Below are 13071 nucleotides of genomic sequence, written 5' to 3' on the forward strand. Positions count from 1 at the left end.
TTATTGTCAGACTTGTGTTGTTTTTTGTTTGTTTTTTAAGGACCATGTTCTTGTAAACTGTACAACCCATAGCTCTAATTACTTTGGAGGTGTCATGACACTAGCTTGTGTTATGTAGAAGAGGAGTTCGCTGTTCATTAAGCAAGCTAACTTGATCCCTACATTTTTAATAGTCTTTTGGGTTTGCAATATTAAGAAACACATACCTGGAGAAAATCTGGCCCTTCAGAGCAACTTAGAGATGTGGCTTGGGGTATATTCTTCATGTTCAAAATGTTAAAAATTTCACAAAAGTATTCTCTACAAAATGCAAGAGCCTTGAGAGGAAGTGGGAGAGGTGGAGTAGCATCTGTTCTTACACAAAAGGATGTGTTCCATTCACATTTGTCACTTTGCTTGAGCTGCAGCAAGCTCTTAGATTATCAAGATACATTCCATGATGCACATGATAGATAAAAATTCTCCCTCTTGATAAGGAAAGACACATTGGAAAATACTAGAGACTGAATGTTAAGTCTGGTAGGTCCAACTTTGGCCTAATCCTTGTGCCTGTTAGCAAAACGTGCAAGTTGGACACAAGCCCTCTGTGGAGTGGGCTAGGCCTTGGAGCAGTGTCATTTCCTTACCTTCTGTTGCCACTTGAAGCCAAGATGCAAGATTGCAGGTGTGGTTTAATTTGATCTGATCCTGTACAGATGTTTACTTCAACAGGAGTGTTGTGAGAAACACTTAGTAGCATTGTCAAAACTGATTGTGGTACACCACGGGGAAACTGGGGAAAAGGATACAGCACTGCTCATTGAATCATTACAGTTGGAAAGACCTCTAGGATCACCCAGTCCAGCCACCAGCCCATCACACCATGCCCACGGCCCACGTCCCTCAGTGCCACATCCACACGGCTCTCAAACACCTCCAGGGACAGGGACTCCACCACCTCCCTGGGCAGCCCATTGCTCTTCTGCAACAGCTTCAGGCCTTGCTGAGAGGTGTGATGATCTTCACTTGGTCTTGGCTGCAAGCACTGCTTTAGTTGCAGCAAATAGGTGATAGATACACACCAGTCAGTCCTATAGATAGATATATAGATAGATATATCTATATCTCTGCGATGGAACTTCGCATGCCCGCTGTTCGCCTTCCCTCATGAATACTTAGCCACGGCCCTCCTCGCCCCCAGAGGGCGCCTCCAACACCCCAGCCGAGGGCTCAGCGGCCTCCCGGCCTGGCCCGCCCCTCGCGGCCTGCCCCGCTGCGGCTCCGCGCTCCGCCACCCTCCGGCCTCGCTCCGAGCTCCCGCGACTATGCTGCCCGTCCGCGGGCCAGTACTGTGCTCCGCGCTGCGGCGGGCAGCGCCCTGCGGCTTCGCCTCCTTCCACTGCTCCGCCCGCCGCCCCCGCGGCGCCCGCGTCGCTGTGGTGAGTGAGGCGGGGGAAAAGGGAAGCGCAGCAGGGGGAGGAAATTGGTTTGCGCGCTGGTAGCGTCCATCCGACCCCGTTCCCGTGCTGGTGAAAGGGCAACGGGGCTCGGTGCGGGGGTGACGGTGGGAGGGTTCGGCGTACCTTCAGGCCTGGCTGGGAGGAGCTGCAGTTGAGCGGTAAAGCTGCTTGGAACAGCGCACCTCCGAGAGAGCCAGGTCACGGTAGGAATTTATGTAAAATTGGGCTTCTGTGCAGCCTGGAGTTGAGTTCTTTACGTAGAACTTCTTTGCAGTTAGGATGACAGAGCACTGGAACAGGCTGCACAGAGAGATTGTGGAGTCTCTTTCTGTAGAGATATTCAAGACCTCTCTCGACACCTATCTGTGTGACCTACTGTAGGGTACCTGCTTTAGCTTGGACTTGATTAGTTTCCGAGGTTCCTTCCAACTCCCTGCAATTCTGTGGTTCTGTGCGTTACAGAGAGCTCAGTGTGAATGCTGACATTTTAGCAAACCATCACCCTTCAAACAGAGACCGGGAAGCAAACTTTATTGTTGACGTTAGCGATGTAAACTTCTGACTACAGTAAAAGGTCGTTTTAGTCTCTAGAAAGATACTGGCATAGCAGAACAGTGCTTTAGTATAGAATCATAGAATTGTTGATGTTGGGAAGACCATTAAGATCATCCAGTCCAACCAGCAGCCCGTCACACCGTTCCCACTGCCCATGTCCCTTAGTGCCACATCCATATGGCTCTCGAACACCTTCACCCTGGGCAGCCTGTACCACTGCCTCATAGTGTCCTGAGAAGTGGTTCCTAATATCCAACCTGCTACTCTGTTCCCTTTCATTGCTGTTACCAGGGAGTAGAAGTCAACCCCCACCGCACCACAGCCTCCTTTCAGGTGCTTGTAGAGAGCAATAATGTTTTTCCTGAGCCTCGTCTTCTCCAGATTGAACAATCCAGCTCCTTCACCCACTTGCCATAAGTTCTGTGCTCCAGACCACTCACATCTCTGTTGGCTTTCTCTGGGCTCACTCCAGGGCCTCACTGTCTTTCTTGTAATGGAGAGCCCAAAATTGCACTGGAAGCACAGCTTCATCAGTGCCGAATACAGAGGGATGATCACCTCTCTCGTCCTGCTGGCAACACTATTTTTGATACAAGCCAAGATTTTAAGGAGTTTCAAGAATGTTTACAAGTGTTGTGTACAGAAGATAAGTACAGGACAGTTGCTTTTGTGTTTATTCATTCTGCGCTCACCAAAAGATGTAATAAAAATGTAAAAAGTAAAGATCATTTGTAAATATCAAAGCAGTGAAACTGTAGTTAACATGGACAACAAAACATTACTGGTCTGATCTAGTGAAGTGGTGGTGGGACATCAAGACTGATAGCAGAGAACTGGATGTGGTGAGCTGAAAGCCCCTCCAAATCCCAAGTTTCTAACTAAGACAGTTTCTGTTCATGTATCTGTGATTAAAAAAAAAAAAAAGCTTTCAGGTTTCAAAAACACAAGGGTAAAGCCAGAAGGGAAGAGGGGAAATGGACATGCTTCAACTGGATTTTTTCCTTGGAGAAAACGGAACCAAAACTCAGAAGTGTTCGTGTATATACTTTCAAGAATCAGAGAGCACTTTGGATTTTTTGTTTGTTCTTACAACCTCTTCTTTTTCCTTTTTTTCTCCTTTTTTTTCCTCCTTTCTTCTACTTTGTGAAAGATTCCCTCCAGCCATACAAGAACAGCTTATTGCTTTGTGCTTTTTCATTTCCTTTGCGTTATGAGCAAACTGAAAGTAGTATTACCATGGTAATAAAGTGTAGTTAATGTTTCCTAATTGGGTTGAAAGTGATTTAACTATTAATCGGTGATTTGGATCATCAGACAAAAGGCAGCAACAGGTTGTCATAAGTGCCATAAGTGTGCTTCTAACCCACTTGGGTTTGATTTGCATCTAGATAAGAACGTGTTTTGCACCTTAATGACACATGATACATTGGATGTGTGGCACTCAGAATAACCCATTGCATTCATGATACTGTGCCAGTTTATAAAATTCTGAGGAGCAAGTACAGAAGCAAATAAATAAACTCTAGTTCTCTTTCAGTCCTGGCTGTCTGGGGTGGGTAGCTAAAAATAGGGAATGCCAGTTCTGCTATATGTCAAATGGCAGTGCTAGGACTAATAGTGTGATGCTGACTGACTTGGCAAAAAGCCTGTCCTGAAGTTATTTCTATTCTCCTATTTATTTCATTTGTGTTTTTAAAATTTAAGAAGGACTGTACGAACTTCTGTATCACTTGAAGTACTTAATTTTCCTGTTGCAGGTCTTGTCTGGCTGTGGTGTCTACGATGGCACAGAAATCCACGAGGCTTCTGCGTAAGTTACCTTGTGAAACTGGGCTCAAAATAAGTCTGCTTTACGTTAGAGCACCCCACTGAATTTATTTCTGCATTCTCTGGTGTTGAACTTTCTCTGAAAGATGTGGTATAGTTTTCCTTTCAGAGTCCTGTCATGGGTTTGTGAGGCTTTTGTCGAAGCATAACTGGGAGCTCGCATTGCATTCTTGCTACATGATCCCTGTCCAAAGATGCAGAGCACTGCAGGTGGTGCCAGAGCAACGAGTTAGAGACTGTTTTTCCTTCAGAAACAGAAATTCAGGCTTCCAGAATCAATTTCAGCAGAGAAAAGTGGAGAGTTAAGTTCGTGATTGTCTGGAGTTTTCATTCCTGGGGCTAAATTCAACACTGTTAAATGTTAATTCTCAAGTTGAATTGTTAACTCTTACTGTTTTTTAATAAGAGATCTTTCACCTAGATTAAGCATGCTCCTAGCGTTAATGGTGGGACTCTTCCATAACACCCAGGAACTTGCAATGAGAAAAGAAGTTTGTATAGTTCCTGGTTGCCTGAAGGGGAACACCGAGCAAAGAAACTTGTCTGTAGCTTTCCTGACCCATTCTCCAGACTGACTTTCTGTTCGACTCTGAACTTTGGTGTTACACAGAGGGATTTTGCTCCCTCTTCTGCTCCTACTTTGGTAGGATGCATTCTTTCTCTTTTTTCAAAATCAGGTAGAACGTTTCTAGCAAGACATACAGGATAGATAAATCTCTCTCCTAAGGTTTTCAGCATGTTTTGTTTCTTTTTTTGTAGCATACTGGTACACCTTAGTCGTGGGGGAGCTGAGGTTCAGATGTATGCTCCAGATGTTCCTCAGATGCACGTCGTTGACCACAGTAAGGGGCAACCAGCTGAAGCTGAGTCAAGGTAAAGTCGTGTTACTGTGATTCCTGTGACTTCTGGGTCTCCACCTTCGGTGTTTTTCAGAGGTAGCAGTCTGTAACCGAACTGGGAGCCCTTTGCTGGCTGGCTTTAATAGCTTGATGCTAGCTGGTGCTTTGCTGGAGATTAAAAAGTAATAGTTTTGGTGGGTGCTGATACATCAAAAGCATCTATAGCTTCAGTTATTGAGTGCCACGTTTCTCACTTCCTCCCTTTCTCTGCCAAAACTTTCCTTATGCTCTTTTGTGTGCAAATGCTTAATTCGTGTTGTTGTTTTATTTCTGGTTCTTGAAGGAATGTTTTAGTGGAATCTGCAAGGATTGCTCGTGGCAAAATCACCAACCTGGCTAAACTTACGACTGTGGACCATGATGCTGTGATATTCCCTGGTGGATTTGGAGCTGCTAAAAACTTGTGAGTGCCGATTAAATATTAGATTCCTTCTTTGTAATTCGCACAGTAAAATCAAGGAGTAATAAATGGCTTTATTTAACACACGTGCAACTACTACTTAATGAGGAAAACTCCATTCAAATTGTTGAAGTAAATGCTGTTTGTGATGGTTTCCAGTTATAATTCTTAATGGCACTAGCAATATTGGTGAGAACTGGAGAATTTAGATAATGCCTGAGAAGTACTTTTCCCTCTGCCTTTGTGGTGATTCTTTTTGAGGTTGACTGAGACAAGAGAAGATAAAATTTCATTAGTTTCAGATGCTGCTAGTATTATCCTTCTTTTTCTTCGTGGTAAAAAGTATTCTCTTGCGTTAGTAACTATAAAACAATAAATAGTTCAGAAAATAAATTAAAGAAAAAATGTATTAGCCAGAAGGAATTCTAATTGTTTTGTTATTTTGTTGGCTTTGGGAAATTTGGTTTATTTTATTTATGGATTTTTCTGGCAGCATTTTGCTGTTCTTCTCAGTAATCCTAGAAAGCTAATTTAATGCTTCTTTTATCTAGATGTTTATTTTAAATAAGTAGCTGTGTGACATACTAAAAACCTTAGAAGTGAATCATTTTGACTAATGTGTTGCTGGTCAACTGCAGCATTGTTCAACTTTTTCAGAAACTATTATGTTTGTACTGTCCTTAAGAGCCAAGAGTCAGGGCAGATAGGTAGCCCTATTTGTAGATTTATGGTAAGGTACATATAAAGTTTCTTATTGTGGCAGATCTACGTTTGCTGTTGATGGGAAAGATTGCAAGGTGAACAGAGAAGTTGAACGTGTCTTGAAAGACTTCCACAAAGCAGGCAAACCTATTGGGTATGTATGTTGGTCAGATAGGGGTATTTGTTTGCACGTGGAGACCAAGTGTGTTTTGCAGAAATGTGTGGCTCTTATGCTGGAGCTAGAAAAAAACCAGCTTTTTTACTTTATCAGTTGTAGCTTATTTTTAAAATGCTTTTTTTTCAAGGTGTGTGTGTGTGTGTGTGTAGGTGTTTGTGAAAGAAGAGGCTAAGAAAGTGTTGAGTGGATGTTGCTTTGGTATGCCTTTCACATTTGTAAGACTGCATCCATTTGGGTCTTTCCAGTCATGACCAAGTTTTGAAAGAGTGTCATCACAAAGTTGTTTTTGTGATTCCCTTTGTTGTAGTCTTTGCTGCATTTCCCCAGTGTTGGCAGCAAAAGTTCTTTCTGGTGCTGAAGTAACTGTTGGCCATGAAGAGGAGGAAGGTGGCAAGTGGCCTTATGCTGGAACTGCAGGAGCCATTAAAGAACTGGGAGGAAAGCATTGTGTGAAGGAAGTAACTATATCCTTTCCTGTTAATTTCCACATGAACAGTTTAGTAATGTGTCACTATGGCAATGAATGCATGCAGGCTTTTCTACTAACACTGTAATTTAGAGGGAATATATGGTTTGTAGCAGATAGCATGTGAAAGATGGTATGTGATTAGAAAACATTGTTTTCTGTACCCAGCTGTGTAATCTGAAGTTCTCAGTCATTGCCAGAGAACTCCTTTGGACACCTGCTAACACAGACCAGAATTGCCAAGTGAATTTGTGCATAAAACTGGCATGAGATACAGTTCATCAGCTACCTTTGAGATACATATTTTTTTCTTTTCCAGAAGGCTAAAGCTGTGTTCAAACTGTACTCAGAGAGAGGTGTTTTATTGCAATCAGTAAGTTCCATAAGTTTTCTTACGTTTCTTGATGATGTCATTCCTACAGATTGCTCTGGTAGTGTTTGTGTTTCTGGCAATATAGCTTCTACTATCTCAGGCTACAGGTTGCAGCTGTCTTTATAGCTGAACTCGGAGGTGTCTGTTTATGGGATAATAGAGTTCTAAGGTTGTGTCAGTGATGGTTTACTTTGCAGGTAGCATTTGCAAGTGAGTCACAGGCTGTGTTTTCCTTAACTTCTTTTTACGAAGCTCATGTGGATACCAAAAACAAAGTGGTGACTACTCCAGCATTTATGTGTGAAACAGAATTACATAACATCTTTGATGGCATTGGGGCCATGGTAAAGAATGTGCTAAAATTAACTGGCAAATAAAACGTCTACTTCTGATATGAAAAGCAGAAATGTTTAAATTGAAGGTATAGTTCTGCTGTATGGACCAATGGAAGTATTTTCATCTGCTTTTCCTGTTCACAGTCTGGTAATTGCTTTTATGAAGCTGATTGACTCCCAGCTGTGCTGCACGTCTTTTGTGAAAGAGCTGCCTGTGGAAGGGCTTACACTATGCAAACAATCTGGCCTGGGACATTGAGCATTCTCTTGAGCTTTTTCAGCTGGAGGGAGCTGTGCAGATGTGCTTGGCAGCAGTCGTCACAGTGCACCAGTATCAAGTCATTTCCTTGAGAACAAAAAGGAACTGAAGTTTCTTTCAGAAATGAAAGGAAGATGTGTTGTAGAGACACAGCAGATGCAGTGCCACTATATCCATCCAGTGGATGAAGAATGGTAGTAGAGGGGAATTAGCGTGTAATTCATTGCTGATGTGCTCAGATCTGTATCTAGGAACTGTAAGCCAGGGCCAACCGTCTCCGTATCTTCCACATCCTACTGCTGGCTTAAAGTTAATTAAAAGATTTAAGTTTTCCTCTTGAATGTTTTCACCAAGGAGCCATTCTGAATATCAGGACCTTAGCTGTCACAGTACTAGCACCTTGAAAAATTCATCCATTGGCCCATTATAGCTAAAAAGGTCTTGAAAGGGAGGAGAAAATATCTGCTGATGCGACGCACAATTTTTAAGGGTAATATCCTTATTGAAGTAGTTGCACAACTAGCAAAATAGATAGAAGAAAAAAATCTGAAAATACACTCACTTTCCCTGCTTCAGAGTAATAAAGCTTTCTCCAAAGGAACGCTGAATGTCTAAAATAATGATGTATAAATAAATTAATATCTGCCTTTATCTCATCCTTCATCTTTGTTTCATAACTACCTCTGATTATTTGTTTATATATGCTAGCTGTTTTTCTGCTTTTCAGTTCCCTTTACGTATTTAAGATATTTTTAATACACAGAATCCAAAATCTCCTTCCTCACCTTCCAAGCCACTTGCCACCTTTCTATTCATCATGAAACAACATTTCTCAAATTAACACCAACAGAAAGACACCCTTCTTTTTATGTGACAGGCATGCTGAAGGAAACCCCTATCTTTCAGGGATAGTTGTGTGTTTCATAAATTAGATCTACAAAACTTAGACTGGATTGGAAATACTCTCTCTGGCTGAAGAGTCACTAAGGATGTGGAGCAATAGTTTTTACTGTCGGGAAGAAAGGAGGAATGAAACTGGGAATTGACATTATCAGTTTGCTTGGTGAGTGTTCATGAAGAATGTGTTTTTGCTTCTCGAGCATTTTAGCACACGATCCGTTCTTTGTCATTAAAAATCACGGAAGGATTTAGAAGATCTGAAGTTGCCCTTGAAGGCTTTGTTTTCTTGGAGGGCTGCATAGACATCCTTTGTACAGATCACAGACTCCAGTGCAGTTACTAAGAAATCATGCACTGTCGTCATGGCAGCAGACATGGTTCACAAATGGATTTTGGACATATTCTGAAACAGTGATTGGTGTTCAGCTTGTGCATCACATTCTATGGGAAATTTCAGTAGTTAGTAGGTAACAGAGTATAAAACACTGTCCATGTGTAACTCAATGCAAATCAAGACTTTCTTCTATAAACTTTGTACACAAGTGGAAACCTATACTGTCAGTTTTAAACAGAGAGTCTTAGGAGAACATGGGAGAAGGCCTAAATATCATAGAAAATCTGCAGGTTTTATTTGAATTGAAGAAACTTAGAATTTTTCCAAATAAAATGTAAAAACATTTTAAAAATGTTGCTACCTTTCCCACATCTCCAGGAATTTTATAAGAAATTCAGTAACATCAGAAATTATCACAAGTCAGAGGTAGTATTCAAATCTCCAGAGCAGCTGCCTGTGCACTGTCATCTGTATGAGTGATGTAAATTGAGCTCAACTTTTCCTGCTGGGAACTGTAAGTAAGTCTTTGTATGAGCAACCCTTGCCATAGCAGAGCTGAGTGTATGAAGGTGGGGTTTCTCATATCAGCAGTACTCAGTGAGTGCTTCTTTAGTGGCATAAACCTTTGTTTTTCTCTTGCTTAGATTCAGATGTGCTGAGAAAGAGAAGATACTTTGAAGAGATTGCTACTATCGTATGTAGTTGTTGTAAGTTAGTTAGAGGATCATCCAGGTGGTGCCTCTTTTTGTCTCTTAAAGTTGCAGAATCATTGAATGCCCCAAACTGGAGGGGACTCACAAAGATCATGCAGTCCAACCCCTGGCTCCGCACAGCACCACCCAGATCAAACCCTGCGTCCAAGAGTATTGTACAAATGCGTCTTGACTGCTGCCTTGGGGAGTTTTCACCCTCTGGTGAAGAACCTTTTCCTAAACCCCAACCTGACCATCTCCTGCCACAGCTCCATGCTCCGTTCCTTTGTGACCTGTTGCTGTCACCAGGGAGCAGAGATTGGCAAGAACTCTTCTGTCCTCTGAGATTCTTTCTTGAATAGAGTTACTCAAATAACAAAAGCTACTACTAATCCAATGTATGCCATTCTAGGCAGATACAGTGTTGGTCATGTTAATTGCTGAGTTATTGACTTCCAGGTCGGAATATCACAAAAACTTATGCTTAGAATCAAGGTTGCAAATTTGAAAGGCACCTAATTTAACGTGTTATCTCACCTGCTGAATAGCAGTAATACAAGAGCAGACAGTACTCTAAAGTGGTGTTTTTAGTATTGCTGCCTGTTTGAGTGCTACAGTTTTAAGTTCTAATGAGAGCCCTTAAGGAAGCAGTTCTTACTCTCTGCCTGTAACCTTTTTCTAGGCAATTACAAAAAAAAAAAAAATGAGCTCCCCATACAGTATTGTCAGTGCTGGAAGCACCCATAAAAGACAAAATACTATTTTCAGAAATAATCTCATTTTGGAATATCTTTCTACCTTTCTCTTACTAGAGAAAATATTTTTAAGGATGAAAGAATTGGCTGCTTCTGCTTCATTTGGAGAGGCTGTAATTCCACAATGCTGTAAGGAATACTAACTTTCAACACACGTTTCTGTAAGGTTTTGTATTTTTAGAATGTTGTTTGACTTTGGTGGAAGATATAAGATTGTCTTCTTGGCTTTCAGCCAGCTCAGATTTAGAGGGGAATTCCACATACACTTAGAGATTAATAAAGATATTTGCCAAGATGGGTTTTTCCTTTCATTCTCTAGGGATGTTTGGAGCTTCTTAGGGGGTTGCTAATTTCAACTGAGCGGACAGAAATTTGTGATTAATACGTTTTGTTAAGTGCTATCAGAAATGAAAGTGAAAAAGTGTGTATTCTCCGAGCCTCCACAAGGAGGCATGCAGTATCTGGCTTATGGATCTTGTGACTTTTGATCTGCAGAAAGTGTTTTTACTGAAACAGAGCGGCAGGCTTTGAGAGTCTCTCATCGTTTTTCCCCTGTGGTTTGTGGTGACAAGAGAACATTTGTCAAGCAAATGCCCAGCAGAGGGCACTTTGGGAACAACAGTCGGTGCAGGTTTTCACCAAGCTGTCAGGCATAATATTCCAGCTGTGGTTTCTAATGGCATTTTTATGTTAATATTTTGGACACGTGGAGGGAGTCAAACAAGTACTGATCCCTACCTGTTTAACAAAAACACTATTCAAAATTCACTACTGTCATAGTGAATGTAGTTGTCCAGCTCTCTTCTTAAGACCCATTTCTTTTACATCGTGACTTTTTGTTTATCCCCATGAAAGGATCCTATCAAATATGCTTGCAGTAAGCTGTGGAACTTTCCCGTGATATGATTAGCATTGAAAAATGAGATAAATTTTGCAATGTCTTAAAAATGCATGATGCTGTAGTTTAGGTTTTTTAAATAATGATACTTTTACAGAAAAGATGACCTAAAAACAAGACTTGTAGGGAGGGACTTTTGTCATGCCAAGTAATACTCTTGGGAGGAAACAAACTGTTTCTTCAAGGGTTTGTGGGTTTGCAAACTAGCGTTATCTTATAGGAGGTTGTGGCAAGGTGGGGGTCAATGCTTCTCCTGCGTAACTAGCAATAGGACTGGAGGGAATGGCTACAGGTTGCACCAGGGGAGATTCAGGTTGGGCATTAGGAAAAATTTCTTCTCTGAAAGATTGGTGGGCAGTGGCATAGGCTGCCCAGGGAGGTGGCGCTGTCACTGTCCCTGGAGGTGTTCAAGAGCCGTGTGGATGTCTGAGGAACGTGGGCAGTGGGGAAATATCACAGGTAGGTGGATGGTTGGACTGAATAATCCTGTAGGTCTTTTCCAATCTCTATACTTCTATTAACTGTGTGTATACATTAAAAAAAAAAAAAAAGTTTGTCTGCTTAGATAATCATCCATCTGCAAATATTTGGAAGTTATCTGCATTCCAAGCCTGCAGTTGTTGGTTCAGGCTGTCTTTTTTCCTCTTTGCCATGGTTTGCAGTGGCTGAGGGAAGGCTTTTTTTTTGTTGTTGTATGGATCAGCCTTAGCCCTCAGAAGAGTTAAAGAGCTGATATTCGGATATGTTTTACAAGGTGATTTCAGAGCTTCTGGAAAAAGAGGCAGTGTGAGAGAGGAAGAGAAGGGACTAAGCTTGGGCGATCTCAGAAACTGAAACAGAAGTTGCAACAAGGATTGCATTGTCCATAGCGATGTAATTTCCTGTATATTTAAAAAATGCCTATTCTCAGTATTAGTTTGTTCAACTGCTGACTAGCGTGCTATGTGAATGAGTGCTCTCAGACTTAGCTGAAATAACAGTGAAAATTCTACACCAAACGCATCACATTCATGCCTCGCTGATGATCTGTATGGGCCATTTCTCTTATGTCATACAGAACTGAAAGGAGGTCAGTGAGAAGTATTAGAGAGTAACCTCACCATAAATAAAATTAGATAGTCTGCAAGATAAACAAACAAACTCCTTTTTGTTTCTGTCACTTCTGTCAGTGTCACACATGAAAAACTTACTTCAACAGTCATTCTTTTGCAAGAATAATTCACAAAGATCACTGAAGAATTTCTTTAAGGTAGTAGACAGCCATCCTGTGTTCTGTGCTTTTGTGGCCTTCAAAGGTACTGCAAGTGAGAGAAATGGAAAGGGACCTCAAAGATCATCTATTTCCAAGCCCTGCCATGGGCAGGGCTATACCCCACCAGCTCAGATTGCCCAGGGCCCCATCCAACCTGGCCTTGAGCACCTCCAGGGATGGGGCACTGCAGCTTCTCCGGGCAGCTGTGCCAGCACCTCACCGCCCTCTTGGTAAAAAAATTTCCCTGACATCTCATCTAAATCTTCCCTTTTTTAGTTTAAAACTGTTCCATGTCCTATCAAAATTGAGATTCTGCCTTCTTAATGTATGAATTGTTCTGCTCCTTTGTTTTCAAAGCTAGTTCATAGTGAAACTCTGGAAAACAGAAGTAGTGTGTGCTGCTCATGCTGTAAGACATTTGCTTGTCACATCATCGCGTGGGCAAAGAAGGACAAATGAAAGTTTGGCATTAATTCACATGTTCCCTTGCAGCCTCATAGGAAAGCTGAATGCTAGTAGTGTGTTACTACTGAGACTGGCATTAACTATAGCTATGGGAAAATATAATAAACTCGGGATGTTGAAGCATCCCGAGTGCCAGTGCAAATCTGAGTAATAAAAAAGTATGGTTGCAGAGGATATCAAGAGCTCATCCAGGCTTCTTCCCTCCACCCTGCATTCCTTCAGCCATCATCTGCCCCTGTGCTTACTGTGATTCATGCCAGCTTGAAAGGGGCAGGGAGAAATCACTTCTGGGTTGAAGAAGGGCTTGAGGAATTTGGAGCTTCCTTATAAGCATCAGCCAGC

At 41.8% G+C, this 13071-nt stretch overlaps 2 protein-coding genes across 2 annotated transcripts in view; one reads left to right on the forward strand and one right to left on the reverse strand.

Moving 5' to 3' along the window:
* Window positions 1–1259: 1259 nt before the first annotated feature.
* GATD3 (glutamine amidotransferase class 1 domain containing 3) lies at window positions 1260–8089 on the forward strand. The gene is made up of 7 exons (XM_010724162.4): window positions 1260–1418; window positions 3752–3804; window positions 4581–4694; window positions 5004–5123; window positions 5884–5976; window positions 6308–6464; window positions 7088–8089. The coding sequence occupies exons 1-7, from the start codon at window positions 1305–1307 to the stop codon at window positions 7214–7216; spliced, it is 780 nt and encodes a 259-aa protein (XP_010722464.2). The 5' UTR covers window positions 1260–1304; the 3' UTR covers window positions 7217–8089.
* A 146-nt stretch (window positions 8090–8235) lies between these two features.
* The window catches only part of LOC104914487 (programmed cell death 1 ligand 1-like), a 33648-nt gene continuing 28812 nt past the window's right edge, over window positions 8236–13071 (reverse strand). The window contains exon 5 of the mRNA XM_085209341.1: window positions 8236–12310. Coding sequence (XP_085065467.1) covers window positions 12204–12310 — 107 coding nt within the window. The 3' untranslated portion in view covers window positions 8236–12203. The remainder of the gene's footprint in view (window positions 12311–13071) is intronic.

The sequence above is a fragment of the Meleagris gallopavo genome, chromosome 1 (assembly GCF_905368555.1).
Source record: "Meleagris gallopavo chromosome 1, MGAL_WU_HG_1.1, whole genome shotgun sequence".
In the NCBI taxonomy this organism is placed as follows: domain Eukaryota; kingdom Metazoa; phylum Chordata; class Aves; order Galliformes; family Phasianidae; genus Meleagris; species Meleagris gallopavo.